General features: G+C 37.8%; 1 protein-coding gene across 2 annotated transcripts in view; it reads left to right on the top strand.

Moving 5' to 3' along the window:
* The window catches only part of KLF12 (Kruppel like factor 12), a 432,669-nt gene that overhangs the window by 175,072 nt on the left and 234,999 nt on the right, over positions 1-22,598 (top strand). For both annotated transcript variants that reach the window (XM_032592010.1, XM_030311978.1), the window contains one exon: positions 18,129-18,218. In XM_032592010.1, the coding sequence (XP_032447901.1) occupies positions 18,129-18,218 (90 nt within the window). The remainder of the gene's footprint in view (positions 1-18,128; positions 18,219-22,598) is intronic.

The raw sequence follows: 22,598 nt of genomic DNA, 5'->3' as shown, positions 1-22,598 counted from the left end.
CAGATTGAAAAGTTAAGGTTAGTCAAGGCAGAGTGCTGTGACTCAAAACCTGCGATTGTTTTTCCCTTCAGACATTTTTCAGAGACATGCAAATCAAAGTCAGATATGTACTTATAACAGATACAACTTATAAATGAACGTACACACACACACACACACACACACATATCCATATCCTTCTGATATCTTCTGGCATAAAAATAACTTTTATTGCCTTATTTAGTTGTATTTTAATCTTAAATATAACAAATACACTGGGTGACACTTTTCTTTATTGCCAGGAGAAAAATGATTAAATGCAGAATGATCTATTTGCCTGTATTTTAGATTATTAAACAATCCCTTCTACTGGTCTTGGCAAAATGTTCATAGTTAATGTTGGATAATAGAGTAACATTTGAGTCACTGTTTTAAGCATGTTTAAACAATATAATATAGTGTGAGAGACTCGTCTGTTTCTTCAAAACTCTCGGGCTAGCATCTTACTACTTTGATGGTTTTATAGACTTGGCAATAATGGTTGTTTTCAGGAATCACCATTCTTGCATGTATCTAGATATTATTTCTGATGTCCTCTGAATAAAGTAAGCATGCATTCTTGAATTATCCATTTATTTTTTAACTGCTTTTTTGAGGCTACTCTAAAGAATATATTCTTGTTTTCAAATTTAAAACACGCAATTTGAGATTAAACTTAAACCAGAGAATTTTTTTAATTAGCTTTATTTTTAGAGAAGTTTCAGGCTTACAGCAAAACTGAGCAGAAAGTATGGAGAGTTCCTATGTACCCCCTGTCTCCTCCACCCATGCACAACCTTCCCTACTATTGACATCCTGCCCCACAGTGGGATATTTGTTAGGGTCAGTGAACCTATATTGATACATAAGTATCATTCAAAGTCCACAGTTTACAGTGCGGTTTACTTTTGGTGTTGTGTATTCTCTGGGTTTGGACAGATGTATAATGACATGTACCCACATTGTACTTTCATATAGAATAGTTCCACTGCCCTAGAATTCCTCTTTGCTCTTCAAGTTTATCCTGCAGTCTTCCTTCACCCCTAGAAACCATTCTTTTTTTTTTTTTTTCTTTTTTTACTGTCTCCATAATTTTACCTTTTCTAGAATATTATGTAGTGGGGATCATGCCATATGTAGCCTTTTCAGATAGGCCTCTTCCACTGAGTGATATACGTTTATGTTGCATCCATGTCATTTCATGGCTTTATGGCTTATTTCTTTTTAGCGTTGATTAATATTCAATTATTGAGATGTACTACAATTTATTCATTCACCTACTGAGTGACATCTTGGTTGCTCTCACATTTTGGCAGTTATGAATGAACACTATTATCAACATCCCTTTGTAGGTTTTTCAGTTCATCCCATTTTCAGTTCATTTGGATAAATTTCAAGGAGTGTGATTACTGGGTCCTATAAGTAGTAAGAGTATGTTTACTTCTGTAAGAAAGTAGCTATACCATTTTGCATTCTGACCAGTAATGTATGAGAGTTCATGTCACTGTACATTGTTGTCAGTATCTGGTATTGTCAGTGTTTTAGATGTTGGCCATTTGAATAGATGTAGTGATCTTGTTCCAATTTGCAATTCTTTAAAAAAAAATTTTTTTTTAATGTTTACTTTTCAAGGAGAGAGAGACAGAGTGTGAGCGGTGGAGGGGCAGAGAGGGAGACACAGAATCTGAAGCAGGCTCCAGGCTCTGGGCTGTGAGCACAGAGCCCGACGCGGGGCTTGAACTCACAAACTGTGAGATCATGGCCTGAGCCGAAGTTGGATACCCAACCGACTGAGCCACCTAGGCGCCCCAATTTGCAATTCTTTAATGACCATATGATATTGAACATCTTTTTATATGCTTTCTTGCCATCTGTTTATCTTCTTTGATGAAGTGTCTTTTAAGGTCTTTGGTCGATTTTTTAATCAGATTGCTTGTGTTCTTATTTTTGAATTTTAAAAGTTCTTTATATGTTTTGGTGCTTGATGCCCATACAAGTGGGGGTGGATCTTTTTTACTCTACTGATTCAAATGCAATCTCTTCTGGAAAAACTCTCACAGACACATCTATGAATAATGTTTTACCTGCTATCTGGGCACGCTTTAGCTAAATCAAGATGATGTATAAAATTAGCCATCATAAATATTCTTTGTCAAGTTGAGAAACTTCCTCTCTAATCCTAGTTTATAGATGTGAATTGTATCCAGTTGGTTGATGGTCCTGTTGAATTCAATTCTGTCCTTGCTGATTTTCTGTCCACTGGATCCGTTTACTTCTTTTATCTATCTTTTATCTTCTTTCTTTCTTTCTTTCTTTCTTTCTTTCTTTCTTTCTTTCTTTCTTTCTTTCTTTCTTTCTTTCTTTTCTCTCTCTCTCTCTCTTTCTTTCTTCCTTTCTAAAGTTTATTTATTTATTTTGAGAGAGACTGAGTGTGAGTTGGGGGCAGACGGAGAGAGAGAGAATCCCAAGCAGGCTCCACCCTGCCAGCATAGAGCCTGACTTGGGGCTTGAACTCATGAACTGAAAGATCATGACCCCAGCTGAAACCAAGAGTCGGATGCTCAACCCACTGCGCTACCCAGGTGCCCCTGTTCATTTCTGATAGAGGGGTGTTAAAGTCTATACCTGTAATAGTGGATTCACTTATTTCTCCTTGAAGTTTTCCTTATGATTTTGCCTTATATATTGTGATGTTCTGTTGGTAGACACATACAGATTAAGGATTGTTTTGTCTTGGGGAGTAGTGACTCCTTTATCATTATGTAATATCTCTTTTTATCCCTAGTAGCTCTCCTTGCTTTAAAGTCTGATCTATTTGAAATAGTAGATACCGCTGCTTTCTTTTAATTAGTGTATGATATATCTTTCTCCACCCCTTTACTTTTAACATATATGTGTCTTTATGTTTAAACTGGGTTTTCTGTAGGCAACATATAGCTTGGTCTTTTTTTTTTTTTTTATCTACTCTGACAATTTCTGTCCTTTAGTTGGTATGTTTAGACCATTAATATGTAAAGTAATTATGTATGTAGTTGGATTAAATCCACCATGTTGGTTACTACTTTCTATTGCCATTGTCGTGTTCTTTGTTCCCATTTTTTTCTTCCACATTTTTTCTAGTTTTTGTGGTCTTAATTGAACATTATATATAATTCTATTTTCTCTTCTTTCTTAGCATATTAGATTTCTTTTTAAATTATTATAGTGGTTGCCCTAGAGTTTGCAATATACATTTACAACTAATCCAAGTCTACTTTTAAATAATATTATTCTGTTTCATGGGTAGCGTGAATGCCTTATAATATCAAAGGATGCCTAATTCCTACCTTCTGTTCCTTGTATTAGCCTATCCAAGGGATTGTTCATTTGTTACAGTGTTTTCTATGATCACTAGCATTTGTTTTTGAGTCTTTTTTTTTTAGAAGTTCCATTTCTCTGCTTATATTATCCATCCGTTCTTCATGTTGTCTGCCTTTTTTATTAAAGCATATTAAACATAGTTTTGGGGCACCTGGGTGGCTTAGTCAGTTACCTGTTAAACTCTTGCTTTCTGCTCAGGTCATGATCTCACAGTCAGTGAGATCAAACCCTGCATTGGGCTCTGCACTGAGTGTGGAGCCTGCTTGGGATTCTCTCTCTCCTCCCTTCCCCCACCCACCCCCCCTGCCTCCCACCATCCCTCTCTTGCTTATGCATGCACATGTTCTCTCTCCCTCAAAATAAATAAATAAACATTAAAAAAAATCATAGTTTAGGATTTTCTGGTCTCATTACTTCAGACTTCCTGCATATTTGACTCTGGTTCTGATGTCTGTTCACTCTCTTCAAATTGCCTTTTAGTATGCCTTGTAATTTGTTGTTGAAAGATAGACATGATATAAATGAACTGTAGTAAATAGGCTTTTAGTAATGGTGAGGTATAGGGAGAGAAGAAGTGTTCTGTAGTCCTATGGTTAGGTCTCAGTGTTTGGGTGAAACTGTGCCTCTTGACTATGAACTTCACCAGTGCTTCTCAGCTTCCACCCCCCACCCCTCTTCTATGAACAGAATGGTTGGAGGGGGCTGCAGTTGTGTATTTCCCTTCCTGCAGGTAGGTTAGGTGCTGATAAGATCCCAACAGGGGAGGCTCTGGTAAGGACTTATCTTAAGGGCAGGCCTTGTTAAGAAGAATTTGGTACTCTGACATTTTTCAATTGAAACGAAGGGATAGTATGAAGGGACTTTTCTCACATTTACTATAAGGACATGGTACAGCTCCTGGAGATAAAGCTCTCATAACTGCATTCCCTGGGAGTTTTTAACTCAGGCTGTCCACCCTGAGCCTCCAGTAACTCTTCTATTACAGTTCAGTTTTTCTTCCACATTCTTCCACTGTCCATCACTGGGTCCCGCAGGTTTTGTTCAAGGGCTTTTTGCCCTGGTAAGGCGTGATTCTCTACATCCTTTTGTCTTTACAGTTTTTAGGGCAGCAGTTGGCCTTATGACCTCACTTCTCCGATGGATCTAACAAAGTTGCGATTTTTGTTTATTTGGCTTTTTACTTGTTGTTACGACTGCTTGGTGACGTTAAACTGGTTATGTGGTGGCCTGGAAACTGAAAGTCCCTGAGGATACTTTTAGTTCTTCCAAAAATGCAACATTGAGAATCCAGTTCTTTTCCTCTTAACTCTCTAGGAATTTCCTCAAATAACAATTCCAGGATTGTTATGTAATCAGAGATCTGTACAACAAGCAGAGAGTGTAGTTGTTGGTGGTTATTATAAGATACTATACTTTGTTTCAAAATCTGATGAGTGGAAAGCTTTCTGTTCCTATACTTTTTCACACAAGAGCAGAAAAGATTGATATTTCAAAAGACTAAAATCTTTTAAAATTTACTCACTGCTGCTCTATGTAGTAAAAATAAATAAATAGAAGTATTTGGCCCATAACTGCTTTTTTCAGGATGCTAAATTCTTGGCACAAGATAATAGTATCATGTGTCCATTTTTCTATTGTGGGATTGCCTAGACCATAATTTGCAGACTGAATAGCAGTATAGCACAGATCTCTCTGCATAATGAAAATATTTGCAAACAATTGATAGCCCACGTGAAGCAATATAACAGGATTCAATGCCTCAATTACAAATATAACTTAGACACTAACTTACTTTCAATTTCACTTACAAGTTTTTAGATTTGCAGTAGTTAAATGTTAGCTGTAGCACGAATGTACACATGAGTGACTATGCATGTGTGTGTGTGTGCATGCGCTTTCCTGGCTAGAGAAATGATGTGACACTTATATACTTTATGAGAGAATCTGAATAAAAACATTGATTTCTCTCCTTTGGTTTCTCTCATCTGTTCTTCTTTTAATCTGTTTCTTTTTTATCTCAAAATTTGAACACTCATGTATTTCTTTTAATTATACAGAAACGTGAAATTCATAAAAAGTGAGAAAATTTGTCAAAGCAAAAATGAAAACTATCTCTCCATGCCCTTTCACCTGTAATTTTGAATGTGTATCCTTTTAGTTCTTTCTGTCCGTCTCCCTCCTCTTTTCTTTATCTCTCTTGTACTCTCTCTCTTGGTATGAGCTTTAGTTTTAAACATGGCAACATAGTCTTCCGTCATCCCTTTTTTCACTTACGATCGTCCACCAACTTCAAGACAAAAACCTACATATCATAAATGGAATGCATAAATATTCTTCAGTGGTTTGTGTATCCCATCATCCATTCAACTAGTTTTCCATTGTTTGGCATTTAGATGGATTCTTTTTTGCTTTTTTGTTTAAATACCGTAAGCAGTTTGGTGTTATACACACTTACATATGTGCTTGTTTGGTGATTTTCTTAAAGAATATCATTTGCTTTCATTGTTTGTACAGAGATGCTCATAGACCTTGATGTTTCTCATCTACTTGTGTTTTTTCAGCTTTTTACAGAGTTTAGTGAGCTTTTAGGTTAATGTTGAAATAGAAAATTGCTTTTTGTGGTATTTGAGGCTGTTGTTCCTATAATTTTATAACATTCAAAAGGTGGTGATAGTTTACAGTGATCTGATCATTAGGAATAAACCATGTACTTGTGAGCATGATAAACTTTACCTTGCTTTGCCCTTTTAAATCTAGCAGCAATATCTTTAATTTTAATGATAGCGTTTATCTGACATTATGTTGAAAAATAATGCTTCTAAAATAAATCTTTGTATTTAAGTAATCATACTTGTTAATTATATATTTAAATATGTTACATGATAAATATAGTACATAACCTCATACATATATATAACCACATATATGTAACATATATAGTACTTTACCTCTTTTATAAGTCACTTTTAATTCTTATGTACTAATAGCCTTATTTTATGACTTTTCCATTATTTAACTCTCTTTATGATGCAGTTGAATTTTCTAAGGGTTCCTTGTGGCCTTAGAATCCTGATATCTATGAAGAAAAGTAAAGTGTAAAACATGATCCAGTAAACCAGATATAGAGCTAAGAATTAAAGCTCTGTCTTCTAGATTCTTGTTGCAGGTTGCATTGCCATATTTGGGTAATTACAGTTTCTTTGGGGATTTTTGAGGCTACTTGGGTTGGTTCTTACCGGCCATGTCTAAGAATGGGTCAGGAGAGCTTCCTAGAATTGCTATATTAATACTGAAATTCTCCAGGTTTCTTTCAGGCCCCTGTAGCTTGAACTAAAGAGCAGATTCATAGCTCCTTCCTGGGATCTTTGCATTTGTTTAGTGGGAAAATTAGAAAGGGTTTTGGAAGGAATTTGAACAAAATAATAAAACCATCTTAGAAAACATTGCTAATTTCCCAGCAGGTGTGTTTTAAAGTAAACTATAGATATTCTTTATATCGGATATTACTTTCTTTTAATATTGCGGTAGTGTTTATATTATTGGGCAATAAAATTCAACATAAAATTAAGATTCTTTCCTAATGAGTTCATAATATCAGTAATTACAAAATAGTGCTTCTTAAGTAGGGGCACCTTCCTCCTCTCACCATCCCCCTCCCTTTGACATTTGGCAATTTCTGAGGACATTTTTGGTTGGTACAACCATGGGGGTGAGAGAGTGCTACCAGGGTCCGGCGGTAGGAGGGAGGGAGGCTGCCGAACATTTTACAGTGCACAGGAGAGCCCCAACAACAAAGAAGTCTAAATGTCCATCTGGTCTAAATGTCCATCTCGCAGATGTTGAAAAGCCCTGGTCTAGAAGAATATTTGAGTGATGGCATTAGATTTCCTAAGCAGGGCATATTTACTCTCTTATATGCAACATTTATGTTAGCCATATTCAGTAGCAAGTAGCAGAAAAAGGTAATAGAAACTTCCTGGGTACAGTCAGTTATACAGGTTCAAAATTATACTGTTTCTATTTTTATGGGTCCAATTTATTAAGAGGCTGACAGGATGTTCAAGGCCTGAGTAAATGCCGTGCACTTCTGTAATTCCTTAATAAAAACGTGTACTTCAGATTTCTGTTGAATGTATTTTGTTTCTTTTTTGACCTTCATTGTGTTACATTTTAGAATTTGGAAAGTACCCATAAAAGGGGAAGAAAAATAGCCCTAGATTTAATTTATATACACATGCACACATACACATACCTTAGAGAAATTCTAAGATGGGATAAGGATGGTTGATAAAATGAGGAAGTACAGGGATGGGGGGGAGGACGTTGATGATGACGGCAGCATAGATAATGACATGAAGGTGTTAATATCACCGACTTCATACATTTTAAACTTTCAGCCATTCACATTTATTGTATCTTCTCTGTGGTTCTTTTGTTTTCCCCCATATAATTTTGAAAGTTTTACACATTTCAAATTACAGGCCCCTCTGTAGGTATCTTCTCTAGTAACATACATGTGAGATATGTTGTGGTAGTAAATATTTTTCTTTAAAACAGTGTACTTCTGGGCAATCATGTGAAGGGGAACCAGAAAGAAAGGTTACTGTAGCACTGCATCAAATAACATTTGGTTACTGGGAAGGGCTATCTGACACTTTGTGGTTGTGTTTAGTAGTTAGAGATGTTAAATGCCCTCATTGGGGTGCCCAGGGAGAGGCAAGTTGTGACCTTATCTAATTGGTGCACATTGTCAGTTTTAAACAGACAAAATAGTTCATTCTTGCCATTCTTCTGAGCAAATATATTTTAATTGTGTAGCTCAGTTGTCCTTCAGTTTCCATCATCAGTATTTTTAAATAAATTTACCATTTCCATTCTACTTTTATAATAACTATAGAGAATGTACACAGAAAACTGAATGGGTTCTGCAGAATCAAGCAAAAATCAGATTAGAACATCCATACTTAAAAGTAAGTTTGGAAAGAATGGGTAAGATAGTATTCCTATTACTACTACTAACTAAAATTAATTAATATAGGTATTACCATAAAAGACTTGTGCTGAAGCATTTTCTGTGATTATCTCACTGAATGAATCCTTAAAACAGTTCTGTGAAGCAGAAAGTTATCTGCATTTTACATATAAGAAAACTGAAACCATAAGAAGGTTAAACACCAAACAAGTGTGTTGAGTCTAACCCAGGAAGCATATTCATTGAGCCCGTGTTCTAGGCAATATTCTGTTCTTATTCACACTTGTGTGCAATTATGAAAGCATCCAGAAAAAAAGCGTAGAAAGGAAGAGAGAGTGCTTTTAAAAGGTAAACGATCAGGTAGTGTGAATTCTTGGAGATGGTATTGGGATAAAATGAAAGTTGGTGTGTAATAGTATTGCCAATAACAATGTTGACTTAGGACAGGATTTGGATTACACATCAATTTTAATTATTACACCTGAAGACATCATTTGGGAAATGTGGAAGAATCACAGTTAGAGGTGAATATACTTGGAAACTGACAGATTACGTTTTGAGTCGAGCCTATGCATTTGGCAGTTAGCCAGTAATGTCTTCACTGCATTCCCAGGATCCAGCGTATTGGGGCGGGGGTGCGGAAAATGGAGGAAATGCATGGCCACTTTGTGATATATGTGACGTGACTGGCCAGACAATGCAAACTATTGCAGCTTCATTGTTGATACAATCTTTTAATAGCAATTACTTTTGCTGCATTTTTTGACAACATGGCTAACACTACATAGTGCTTTTACATGCTTAGACAATCTTTCTTGGATGAAATAACCTGTAAAATTCATTGTTTTCTACCGTTACTTTTTTGAAATGTGCTAAGAACCAATATTGTGCCTAGAGTTTTCAAGTAATATTATATTTGGTACAAAATCTTAATAAATGTTTACAGTATAAAATGAAGGAGTGAATAGTAGATTCTTTGAGAAAAAGACAAAAGCTAGTTTACTTGTTTGCAGTTTACACATCTTTCTGGCCATGGAGGAGAGCGCTAAGGTCAAGCTTTCTCTTTTTGTTTTCATTAGAATAGTCATAATAAAAAAAAAAAATTAACTTGGATTTTTAATTCTCCCTAAAATTCTTTTACTTATTCCTAACTTCAGTACTGTTTCTTCAGGCTGTGCTGGAGACAAACACTCAACAAGCCCATGTTTTAATAAGATAATCCATTTGAATTTGATAAGGAGCCTTTTGACATCATCGTAGACCAGGAAAGGTGGAAGTATAGGTCAATAGTCATTTCCCTTGTTTCCTGCAGAAAATAAATGACTCAATACTCGATAGTAATCTTACTTTTTTCTAGACACAGAAGACCAGTGTTGTTATTTCATTACATAATCCAGTCAGTGTTCTGGATGTGTTTTCATTATTATCCATGTGATTTTCATAAAGGGTAATGGCTGATGAATATATTAATGTACGGTCCTTTTAAACTTTCTTTGGCAAATATCTGGTTTTGTTTTTTGTTTTTGTTTTTTTAAGTTTCAGTAATCACAGAAGTCTGTAAAACTTTACAAATCCTGGAGACAGTGTTAGTAAAAGCAGAGTTAGTTCTTGTCTTGAATATATAGCTAATAAAATGATATATGTTTGCTTTATTTCAACCAAACCTGTGTTTCTAAGTTTGGATAAATCTGACTTTCTGTAGCTCTTACAAGATCTGAACATAATCTGTTTAAGAGAAATCTTCCTCTGTGTGTAACAGATCTTGAGTATGCAAAAATGTTGAAATTAAATGATACACCCAAATATTCGTGTCTCCCAGAGTACAGTAGGTCCTTTAAGGGATATTGGAGGAATATATGATATGGTTGGCTTTTCCTATTGAATTTCCTGCCTTCACCTTCGTGAACAGTCTACAAAAATCAGCGCCACTCCCTCTCGCTCTATTTTATCACCACACTCTCTCCTCCTCGTCAGTCATCAGAGGTGGTTCATTCTACCAATGAACTATTTCTCAAACATTTTTCCTCCTCCCTCTTCCCATTGCCATGGCCATCAGTCAAACCCTGACCACCTCTCCCCTGGGCTGCTGGGGTAGCCTGTGAACTGGCTCTTCTTTCTGCATCAAGTCCTATATGTTTAAAGGGCATCTTCCAAATGAATTCTAGTGCTGTCTTTCTAAACACAAAGCTTAAACATACCGTGTTTTGCGTAATAAGCCTTCACAACTCTCAGTCACATATTGTCCAAACACATTTCTTCGGGAGCTTTTCTGTCTTGTTCACTTAGGCCCCTAGTAGCTAGCATATGGTGGCATTAACGAAACACGTTGTAACGAATAAATGAAGATGCCATAACGTATAAGACCCCTTACCACCTGACCCAGAGTTACCTATCTGATCTCCTCTCGAGTTTCTCTTCCGATAAGCAGTATGTTCCAGCCACACCAAATGTTTTACCATTCTTCCTACATGTGGGGCATTTTATAGCCCTAACATTGTGCTTATCCTTTTCTTCTCATCTGTCAGGAATCAATGATCACCCAGGCAGTTAGACCCAGGGGAATGAATTGACCTTATGTCTGCCTATAGTTATTGTTTTCATTAGCCCAACAAATATTTACTGAGCACATACTATCTCTTAGACACAGTTATAAGTCTGGGGGTAGGGATGCTGTTAGTGAACAAAAAGATAAAGTCATGCCCTTTCTGGAACTTACATTCTAGTGTAATAGCAAATCAAGAATTTGTCAGGTGATGATGGATATAAAGATGGAATAGAAGACACAGGCCCAGATGAGAGAGCATTTTTTTTAATGATTATTTTTGAGAGAGAGTGTGCTTGTGCATGTGAGTGGGGGGAGGGGCAGAGAGAGTGTGGGATAGAGGGCCCAAAGTGGGCTACATGCTGACAATAGAGAACCCAACATTTGACATGGTTAAAATGTAGTTGAGGGGAATAGTACCAAATGGGATTGGGTAGTGGGTTTGAAGTACATTGGACAAATAATCAGAGGGACCTCCTGTAGGACAGGGTAAGGGCTTTGGACTGGTCTCAATACTCTGCCGTCAGTGTACCCCTAATCAGCCTGACTCTGCCTTGATGCTCCAGCCCTGATTCCAGCCTTTTGTTAGATCAGGAGCCTGAAGCGCACTAGCCAGAGTGGCTTTGGTGGCTCTGGGCTCATGCAGCTTTGCAGCCAATGTCTGACTACTCAGCAGTTGATGCTCTCTATCCCTGGTAGCAGTGGGAGGTAGACTTAGCCCCAGCGTTAGACCACCTACCATCTCGGGCGGATTCCCTCATCTCTCTGAACCTGTATTTTCTTGTCTAAAATGGACATAGTTTAAAAAAAAAAAAAGGCTGTTAGAGGGATAAATGACTAGAATGGAACCCTGTAAAACTGTCTCTCTTGTGTTCACTGATAGACCCTAAATGCCTAAACCATGCCTTGTACTCAGTAAGTGTTTTTTGAGTGAATCCGGAAATGTATGGTTGAACCGTGTGTAAAGCACATGAAACAGCACCCTGTACATAAATGCTCAGTGCACAGCAGCTGTTGTTATTATAGTTGTTCGTGTTTTTATTTTTAAAATTATGTTCCCTGTGATCATACTGTAGTTGTGTTGCAACTGTTTTTCCCATGTGTGGGGCTTGTCTACTGCAATGGCCATTCTGCCTGGGCTCATGGTACCTGCTTTCTGTGTTTATACATACGCCTAGGGAAGTGGGCTTGGGCTGGGCACATGCTTTCTAATTCCTGTTCGCTCTGTTCCCTAGCTCTGACCTCAGAATTAGTTTCTGCTAGCCCTGGAGAGACTCTTGTATCTGGCTTCCTTTTCCAGAACTGAACTCACTTCTCTCTCTCAGGTTTGTTTGTTTGTTTGTTTGTTTATTTATTTATTTATTGAGATATCATTGACAAACAACATTCTATTAGTTCCAGGTATATAACATCAAGTGATTTGATGTTTGTATATATTGTGAAAAGATCACACAGTAGGTCTAGTTAGCATCAGTCATCTTACATAGCAAAAATTTTTTTTTCTTGTGATGAGAACTTTTAGCATCCATTCTCATAGCAGTCTTCAAATATGCAATGTTTATTAAATATAGTCACTCTGCTGTGTATTACATCCCTATGACTTACTTGTTTTATAACTGGAAGTTTGCACCTTTCGACCACCTTCCCCCACTACACACACATACATACTCTGCCTCTGGCAGCCACCAGTCTGTTCTTTGTATCTATGAGCTCATTTTTTTTTTTTTAAGATTCTATGCATAAGCAAGATCGTTTGATATTTGCCTTTCTCTGACTTACTTCATTTGGCATAACATCCTCAAGGTTTATCTGTGTTGTTGCAAGTGGCAAGATTTCCTTCCTTTTTATAGCTGAGTAATTCTTTTATCTTTACATGACATCAAGACTACTTGTGCGCTCATCCTGATAGCCAAATACCTGCTCCTGCGCTTTAGATCTCTCCCTGCAATGTTAACACCTGTGTGGCTACACTGAAGTTTTGTTCCCCCCCCCCCCCTCTCCTGGGAAGTTGCTGGTGGGTTGGCACTTCTCTTGCCATGATATTGTCCTGGATTTTTACCTGGTTTCTGTGCTTCCGTCTTCAGCTTGCCCCTGTTATTTGCCACAGTGCCTCATGATTCACAGATGTGGTGTGGATGGAATGAAGTGACTTTGGCATAGCAGAGACCCTCACTGCATGTTTATGGAGAGATTTGGCTAACTCACAACCCCCAAGTGTGTGCAGTTCTTCAGAATACGAATGACAAAAATAACATTCTACTACACTTTGTATTAATGCTGGGGTGGAGTGTTGTTTGGAATCTCAGTTGACATTTTTAAAATATCAGCGTGAACTGCATCGTCGTGGTAATTTAACACTTTGCCAACAAAGGAAACAGCGTGATCCTTACTATCAGGAAAATATAAGTTGCTGCATGGCAAATACTGTTTTACCAGTCCTTATGAGAGACATAATGTGAGGTATTTATGGAAGGGTTTTGTTTATAAGAGTAGAGACAGATATTTTGGAGTAATGTGTGTATGGATCATTGAAATCACTGAAGGGGATTTCAGCTGAGATTCCACCGGGTCTCTAGTTTAGCTCTTAGTTCTGCCAGTATGGTCATCAATGTGATGTCCTCTGTCCCATGCTACAAAGCAGTGGAAGATGAAAGGCTGGGACAGAATGGCAAAGTAGGTTTGAACTGATGTTTATTTTGTACCATTTGAGGTACTTTGATTATGCATATGCCTGTACCAAATTGATTCGTCATTGTGAGGATATGTGAGCTTAGAAAAGTATACTTTTACACTTAACCTAAGTGATTATAAATTAAATGCCCAGCTATCTCTCTCTTGAGTATCTGCCCAGTGTAGGAGATGAAGTTCCTGTATCATGCAAGTATATGAAGCTCTTGTGAAAATATTGAATGAGCCACCAAGGGTATATGAATATTTTCAAAACACTGGGTAGCAGATGAGATTACCATAGATTTTTCTGGATGTTGAAATCAGGATGGGATTGACTTGCTAAATTAATTATGAGATATTTCTAGGATAGGATGTATAATCTCATAAAGCCAAGAAAATATGTTGAAAGTTTAAAGAAAGAAAAAAAAGGAAATAGCTTTGAAACCATGGTTTTATTTAACCTGTTACTGGTATTTCCCCAAATGTTGATTCTCATCAGTGACCAGAAGGTGTACATTCAGTTCACCTACTAAATCAACTCAATTCTGAGAGGAGCTGTGCACTGAGGTCCCAGAGCTCCTGAGGGAGAGATGGCGGGGGAGGGGGAGGAGGGGGCAAGGAGTAAATATGGGGGAGGGCAGAAGAATTGGTTTGGAACAGAGGTATAATGCTTAATAATCTTGAAACCTTGGACAGTTTAACCTCCTTGTGTCTCAGATGCCTCATCTTCAGATAATACAGCCTTGACCTCTGGGGTTGCTGTAAGGACTTAATGAGTATCTCTTAGTACAAGGCCTCATCCTTAATAAATATGCAAATATTACGTTTTATTGTTATGTTTGGTACCAAGATAATAATAAAATGACTGTTTTTGTATGCTATGATGTGTTTTGTTGCATAGCGTTAGATATCTGAAACTGTTGGCTGAGTGTAATTCTAATTTCTTAGGTTTGTTGATCGTCACCTATAAAAAGCAAGAGGAATTCACTGATTCTCTAGTGTTTCAGCACAAGTTTGGGGTTGTGATAAAATAATTGCGTTTTCTCCAAAGAACCAGATGGCCCACAGTCAAGAGGAGGGAGAAGAAAAGACTTGCATTTTGGGAGGATGAGGGCAGATAGATTGTAGTAGTTGCCCTGGGAAAGTTACTTCCCCATTCTGTGTTTGTTTGTTTGTTTATTTTAATTTCTTTTTTTAACGTTTATTTATTTTTGAGACAGAGAGAGACAGAGCATGAACAGGGGAGGGGCAGAGAGAGAGGGAGACACAGAATCTGAAACAGGCTCCAGGCTCTGAGCTGTCAGCACAGAGCCCGACGCGGGGCTCGAACTCACGGGCCGTGAGATCATGACCTGAGCCGAAATCGGATGCTTAACCGACCAAGCCACCCAGGCGCCCCCCCATTCTGTGTTTTTATGAGATGATCATTGAGTATCAGTCCCAATTCCTGCACATTCCATTCAAATATTTTGCGATGTTAGGATCACTGAAGTTTGTGCTTGTACTGGTTGAATTAGGAGAGCTGCTGTCAGCTGGACTTCTGTGTTGCAGATCTTACCTGGCAAACAGGAAGGTCCAGACACAGTTCTCATTCAGTGCACATGTAATTGGTCAACAGCCAGCTAATAAATCTGATGGTAACTTTTGCTTTAATTAATAAAATGTACTCATGCAAAACAAGTAATTTAAGTGTATACGCATACGTGGGTACCTGATAATATGCATATATACACACGTATATAAATTATATAGGGTTTTATAATATTAAAATGCTTATTACAACATAAATATAGGAAGAGTACCATGTTACTAAAATTGATGACTGTGTAATTTTATTTACCTCTTGGGAATCAATTGAGCTATTGATTCCACAGCAAATGTGTTTTGATTAAGATCATGGCAAGATATGTTTGACAGCAATTTCAAATTATTAGAGTTTATTACATATTCAAAGTCTACAGTCAACTGAGATGGTATGTATCTGATTTTAGCTTAGAGAGATAAATCTATTATTTTGTTTCAGGTACTGTATCCTCTATACAATTACCATGTGCCTTATAAAAACCCTACCCTTTCTGGGCTGGTCTGGAATATGGTATGATGCTCAGTGTCTATGTTTATATTAAATAGGGTTAGAATCATGAATGTAGAGATTAATGTGCTTTATAAATATTTACAGTATTGCTTTCAGGCATATATACAGATTGAATCTGCACTAGTTGAGTTTAGTAGTTAATGATTGGTTTTTTAGTTGTGAACATTGTTATTTATGGTGTTTATTATGACTGTGGCAGTGGATGATACTGGAAAAGCATGGAAAGGGGATTATTTCCAGAGAAAGCTTAATTCCTTGAAACACTTTCAGTAGGTTTTATTTTTCCACTTTTGTATGAAACTCAAATGTATATCCTGCCTTTAACACATGTAGAATTATTCAAGAATAACAATTAAAAAATCATGAAAATACAGTGATATTTAAATGTGCTAAATGGAACATGGGCCCAATCAGGTTTTCATGATTTATCAGTTTTTAACTTCAAAGACTCTGGTTAGCTTGCATTTTTTAAACTAATGAGTTTATCACAGCCCGTGAGGAGCGTGGTGAAAGTATATCAGCTGTAAATTGGTACAAAGCACTAAAAGGGACATTAGCCTCTAATCAGATTCCAACAGTTCATTAAACCTGTCTTTCCAGAATCGCTCTTTGTCTTTTCCCTGCCTTTGCAAGGCATCTTCTTCCCTTTTCGTCTGGGCAAGACCTCCTCTGGGGTAGGAAGCAATATCAACTCATTCTTCATTGTCTACCAAGCAAACAGCCTAGGGGATGCTTTGTTAGGGTAGGTGTCTGGCCGCTGTGAAGGGCAGGGGTGTTGAGGGCTGGCCGGCTGCGGGAAGGCTTTCTTGAAACTGGGTGGTTGCAAGCCAAGCTGGCTGCTTCCAATCACGGAGGCAAGTGGCACATTAGGATTTGAGATCCATGCCTGATGTGTAAACAACTCACCAGCCTCCATGAAAGGATTTCAAGCTTGGAACAAATTAACTGAGCTTGCCAGGGATACCACAGTTCTTTCTGCTCTGAGCTATTAGGATGCACAATGCCTACAAAATATGGACGAGTCAAAAGCACAAATTTAAAAAAATGTATCCTGCCAGTTTTAATAATACTGCACATTTCTAAGAAAAGAACCTGACAGTAATTTTTCTTCTTTTTATTACCTGATAGGCTAGGTAGCATGGAATTTTTAAATGCTCATTAGTTAGCTCAAGAGTAAATTTGCTTTTTCTTCCTGTTGATGTCTCAGAGCAAATATTTGTGATAAGAGGCCCTATAAATTTTATTTCTTCTTTTTCTTAAACAAAAAGGAGTGGCAAGAAATAGAGATAATTAGAGCTTTACTATGCTGCACTCTGTCGGTATTATTTGGTAATAAAAACATTTATGATTTGTCAAAGTGGGAGTTGTTTTTATTTAACTGTCTGATAGAAAAGCAGCTATGTGAAGGGCAAAAACCTGCAGGTTTAGAAATGCTATTAACCTTTGTCATCATGTAGGCAAAATATTTGGAAACAGATCTCTTTTTCTTTTCATGAGACCACGTTAGTATCATGTGCTTATGTTCTGTGACTGAGTAAAGAAACCATTCTAAAAACTCAAGTCTAGTCATTTTTGTTTCTTAGTTTGGACAGGATATGAAGGTAAAATTGACATTCTAAACATGTTTTAAAACATGATTTTGGCCTGAAGCAAGCACTGGTAAGTGTCTTTCTGACTCCCTTCATAGATTATTGACTTTAGAAAATCCCCAAAGCAGTGAAAATTAGTAGAAAATAACCTTGATTTAATCTGTTTGTAAATATTGTTTGAAATTCTATTGAGTCACAATAGAAATAGGTTCTCCTTTAAAGAAGTGGCAAATTCAGTCAAACATACACCAAAACAGAAAACAAATTTATTTTTTGGTCATGACTTCAGCTTAAAAATTCATTCTGAATCCAAAATTTATATTAGTTGTTCTTGAAATAGAAGTTTGGGGTGGATATAGAGAAATTTTCATTTGATCTGAATTGTCATATCACAATTTAGTGTCCAGAATTATATTATCTTGGTTTTTAAATTATGTAGACTTTGATAATAATATGAGAACATCGTCATTATTTTTATTTATTTTCTCCTTTGTGGATTTCTGCACAATATAACCTCCAGAACTCAGGAAGAAGGAAACTTGTCTTCTGTGTCCCTCCACTACTGCGAAAGTGTGATGAATTGTTCCAGCCCTATATATATTAATGTTAAGGTTTCTTTACTCCAGTTTATTATAGTCTGACCTCCAACCCAGAGGTCAGTGAATCAGACTGATTAATTCAACTTCTTGGTCATTATTTCAAATGATAGTTCAGAAAGGGGGCATAATTGGTTATACTGCTATTCTCATTTAATTATACTTCATTGTTAAAAAATTAGGTTAGCAGTACTAAACGTACTACAGTGAAGGAAGACTCTACCAGATGTCCTGTTTTGAATGCTGTATAACGGACTTTCCCTCTCTCTCTCTTTTTTATTCTCAGAATATCAACACCTTTGAGAACAGAATGTTAATGCTTGATGGGATGCCGTCAGTCAGAGTCAAAACAGAGCTTTTGGAATCTGAACAAGGGGTAAGTTTCAATGACGCCCCACCCTCTTCTCTTTATGATAGTGGCAGTCATTTACAGAGCATATCGAAGTTTGCAGAACGGTTCTGATTTGCACTTGCCTGGCTTTTCTCTCTTGAGTAAAAATCACCAGAGACTGATTCTCATCCATTTGCGACTCAAATATTCCTAACCTGGAGAAGATAACTTCCTAAAATCAGGAAAGCACAGTGACCTTGTAACAACCATATGGTTTTATTTAAATTAGTGAATGTTTTGAAAAGCTATTAAAAAATTCAGAGCAAAGAGGGAAGTATTAAAAAATAAGATGGGACTATAAACTCTATGTCAAAATGGCTTCTTTCTTTCTTGGGAAATTACAGAGTACAGGTATGAGAATGTTACTGCTTGTTGGATTGATTTCCCTTTTGACATTTGTATTTACCCTTTTAAACTTCATGAGGGCTAGAGGATAGTTGAGGAAATACTGGTCAGTGAGTTTGAAATGCGCATAAAGGCAAAAAAAAAGGCTTACTTAAGGATACATAGCGAAATTGACAAATTAACTCATGGCTACTGAAAATATGAAGACTTAAGAACACATCTTTAAAAGGATGTGGGTGATTTTATCATTAACATTTGTAGCTTCACAAGTTAAAATTATAAGGGCAGTATGACTGCAACATTGGCTGACCATGTTTTGTATTGAAGTGAGAAAGCATTGCTCCTGTTCCTGGGTCCACTGCCTACCTATGCTGCTAACCTACCACCACTGAGACGGTACAGATGACCACAAAAAGTACATAAATTAGATACTTGATCTTATTCGTATAGCTCTTATTCAAAAAAAGCAGAACACTGGCAATATTTTGTAAGTGAGCCATCAGAAGAAATTTCAAATATGAATAAAATTTCACTTATAAGAATCTGTGTGCATGTGGGACCCCATTCAAGGGGTTAGGATACTATTAAATGTTAAAAGGACTTGGTAATGAGGAACTGAGGTCATGGATCCAGCTGGTAGCATGTAGAAGGTTTCTCCAATAACTTCCACATTCCTGAGCAATATAGGGCAGGGTGTATGGCATCCCAATGTATATTTCTCTTCCTTGCTCTAAGCCTGTGTCTGAAACAGACCCCCATCATGGGAGGGGATATCATTTCACCTTTATGTTCTGTGTTCGTTGTAGTAGCTCCGCAATGAACTTGGTGGGGTATGTCAACCAATAACGCACCTTCCCAGTTCTGTGTATGACATGATGACTCACCTGGGCTCATCCTAAAACTTAGGCAGTGGAGCATCGTGAAAGAAAGACTGTGTGGCAGCTGTTAACATCATTTGTTCATTGTAGACAAAGCTTTGGAAGAAGTCTTATGTTCACCTGGATTTTCTAGCCTGATTCATCAAGTTAAACTCTCTGTCCTCCCAGCCAAGTAGTTTTTACCTTTGCTGTTTACCCTAACACAGGAAGGATTTGTTTTATTTCTTTGGAATTTCTGTTTTCTTAATCTAGGTGCATGAGCCAGTTTCATAAAATTTCCAAAACCCCCTCATTTAACACACCGCATAGACCGTAGCGTCTCATTCACAGAGGATAACTTTTTTTCATTGTCGATGACAAAATGAAAAAGTGGCATATTGCACATTGTTGCTTTTTATTCCACAATATATTCTTCAACTTGAATATCAGTAAAGGCACTCAAGTCATGTGTGTTGGAGGAGGGCAGAAAAGTACAGAAGGCAGTCAGAGACCGCTAGTCAGAGCCACGATGGTGCATTGTGGTCACTGGTTCTGGGAATGTTTGGTGATATCAGGATGTTTCTCTCTCCTTTATTATCAATTTATAGTTTTATGGTAAGTTTGAAAGATTGAGATGCACAAAAAACAAAAGCCAATAGTTCCAGAAGTTTTACAGTGTGAATAAGAACCTCAGGCCACATCATTTATGGAAAGTATTTCCTGCCCTTAAATAGAGACAGGAAAAATGGTAGGTTCATAGGTTTTACTCAATGCCTACTCATTAAAATCAATTTTTCCTTCCTGTGAATGGAGCTGATGTTAGTATTTTAACCCTAATTTAGATTATGTACCTGGAAGGAAGGGAGAGAAAACCCTGATTTTAGTCTTTTCTTTAGTTTTGTATGTATTTCTTAAATACGTGGCAGATATAATTTCATTCTCTTTCACAGTAAAGCTTCAAGAGAAGCAGTCCACAGTGTTTAAGGGGATGTCTTATGACCTAATTATTTATGGAAAGCAATAATTTGTATTTAGTCACTTGCAATACTGTACATCAGTTCTTCTTTAAAGTTAGAATTAAATCTAGATTTAATTTTACTGGAGTTTTTAATTGGGGATAATGGGATGCGTAATATGCTGTATAATTTCAGAATCAGAACTCTTTTTAGATAAGGAATGTTAGTAGTCTAAAGATTTCTTTATTTCAATCTTACAGGATTCTTTATTTTTTTAACTTTTAAAAATGTTTCATTTATTTTTGAGACAGAGAGAGACAGAGCATGAGCGGGGGAGGGGCAGAGAGAGAAAGAGGGAGACACAGAGTCAGAAGCAGGCTCCAGGCTCTGAGCTGTCAGCACAGAGCCAGACGCGGGGCTCGAACCCGCAAACTGTGAGATCATAACCTGAGCCAAAGTTGGACGCTTAACTGACTGAGCCACCCAGGCGCCCCTCAGTCTTATAGGATTCTTTTCTCATTTACTGATAAAAGCTGGTTGAAGTTTGATTCTTTGTAAGAAAATGTAAAACTTGGTGAAATTAAAATAATCACACGTGTGATTATCGGCTTCTGAAAAAAGATGAGCTGTTAGTTACAATGGACACAAAGTTAGAGGAAACAATCCCCGAATCACAACGATGAATGAGAAAGCATGAGCTTGATGCCAAGGATCGGATCCCATAATCACTCTGGAAAACCTACTTTTGAGGCTGTTTTTTAAGACATGACATTTAACGTCTATCTCTTGGGGAAGTAAAGTTGAGTCTGCCATTCAGGCTCTAGGAGGCATCGCAAAGATACGCTACTTCACACGACATCCTGTTTAAGCGATTCACCACGAAGGCACGTATGCCCTTCTCCCCTTCTGGCTAAAAATAGTTCCTTAGGTCTTCCACTGTCAGCTGCTCTATACATCTCCCCCCACCCCTCCAAGGAATTCAGGACCCAATGACCACATTTCAGAGTGGGAAGACAGACTATGGACTGGGCCTAGGTCAGCCGCTCTGCTTTCTCTCTTCTCTGAAAAGTTCTGGCTGCCTTGCCTCTTTCTCTTTAAGTGTGTGTGTTTTATAGTGTGCGGATGTGGTCAGATCTCTTCAGTCAGATTGCGAGCTCTTAGAGGACAAGAACTATTTCGCGTATTTTTCGTGTAGGCCCTGGCACATGGTAAGTGCCCAGGAAATCCATGCTTTACTTATCCGGGCATTATAACTGGCATGGTGAAGAACTATGAGACCAGTCAAGAGCTTGTTATAAACCTGCTCTGCCTACTTCATCCAGTTGTTGTGAACAACAACAACAACAATAACAAAACTGGAAATACTGGCAACATACATGCTCACTGGTGACATAGTCTTCACCTTGCAGCCATGTGCACTTGGATAGATAGAGGAGCATATTGACACCGACTGTCTGTGCCTTCCTTCTGTTTGGGATTCTAGGACTCCTGCATCCTCAGTTTTGTGACATCTGAGTAGATTATTATTGCAGGCTCTTGAAATGTGACTTCCGTGTTCTCCAGGCTTGTCGGTAATACAGCACACGCTGCTAAGCAGTCCATGGGAAGGGCATGTGCTCTTGTGATACACTTCAGGGGCACAGCAAGGAGTGTTGGAATGACTTTGACTGTGACCTTTGGTGCTTGTGTCCTGCTGTTACAAGAGCTTCCCGAATGCTGTCAGCCTTTGGATGTTCTAACATGTTACTAAGCAAAGGACTAAAGCAGGAAGAGGAGGACTGGAACGATTCCACCCAGAGATAAGGCAGTGGCAGAGAAAGGGTACTGCCTCAAAGACATAAAATGTGGTTTTGTTCCTGGCCTTGCAGCTTACCGGCTCGAATGGCATTGGGAAGTTACTTCTGATCTCCAGGCCTCTATGTCCTCATCTGTACAGTGGGGGTATTAGAAGCCTGCCCAGGATCCATCTGACATTGTCTGAGTCTGGTAACGGGCCAGGAGGGAGAGAAAGCATTTCCCATTATGAGTTGAACAATCCTACTACAGTATACTGCCATTATAGGAAGCTACCCGTTTGTGGAAGTAGAGATGCATAGACTTTAAAGACGGACAGACTGGAGTTCAGACGCTCAGTCAGCCAGGGGCCGGTGGTGTGGGTCCCGTTTGGTCTCCATCCACCTGTTTCTCCTCTTCTGGGAAGTGAAGTG

The sequence above is a fragment of the Lynx canadensis genome, chromosome A1 (genome assembly GCF_007474595.2).
Source record: "Lynx canadensis isolate LIC74 chromosome A1, mLynCan4.pri.v2, whole genome shotgun sequence".
NCBI classification, from domain to species: Eukaryota; Metazoa; Chordata; class Mammalia; order Carnivora; family Felidae; genus Lynx; species Lynx canadensis.
Note: the sequence above shows the minus strand (reverse complement) of the source record. Positions and strands in the feature narration are given on the sequence as shown.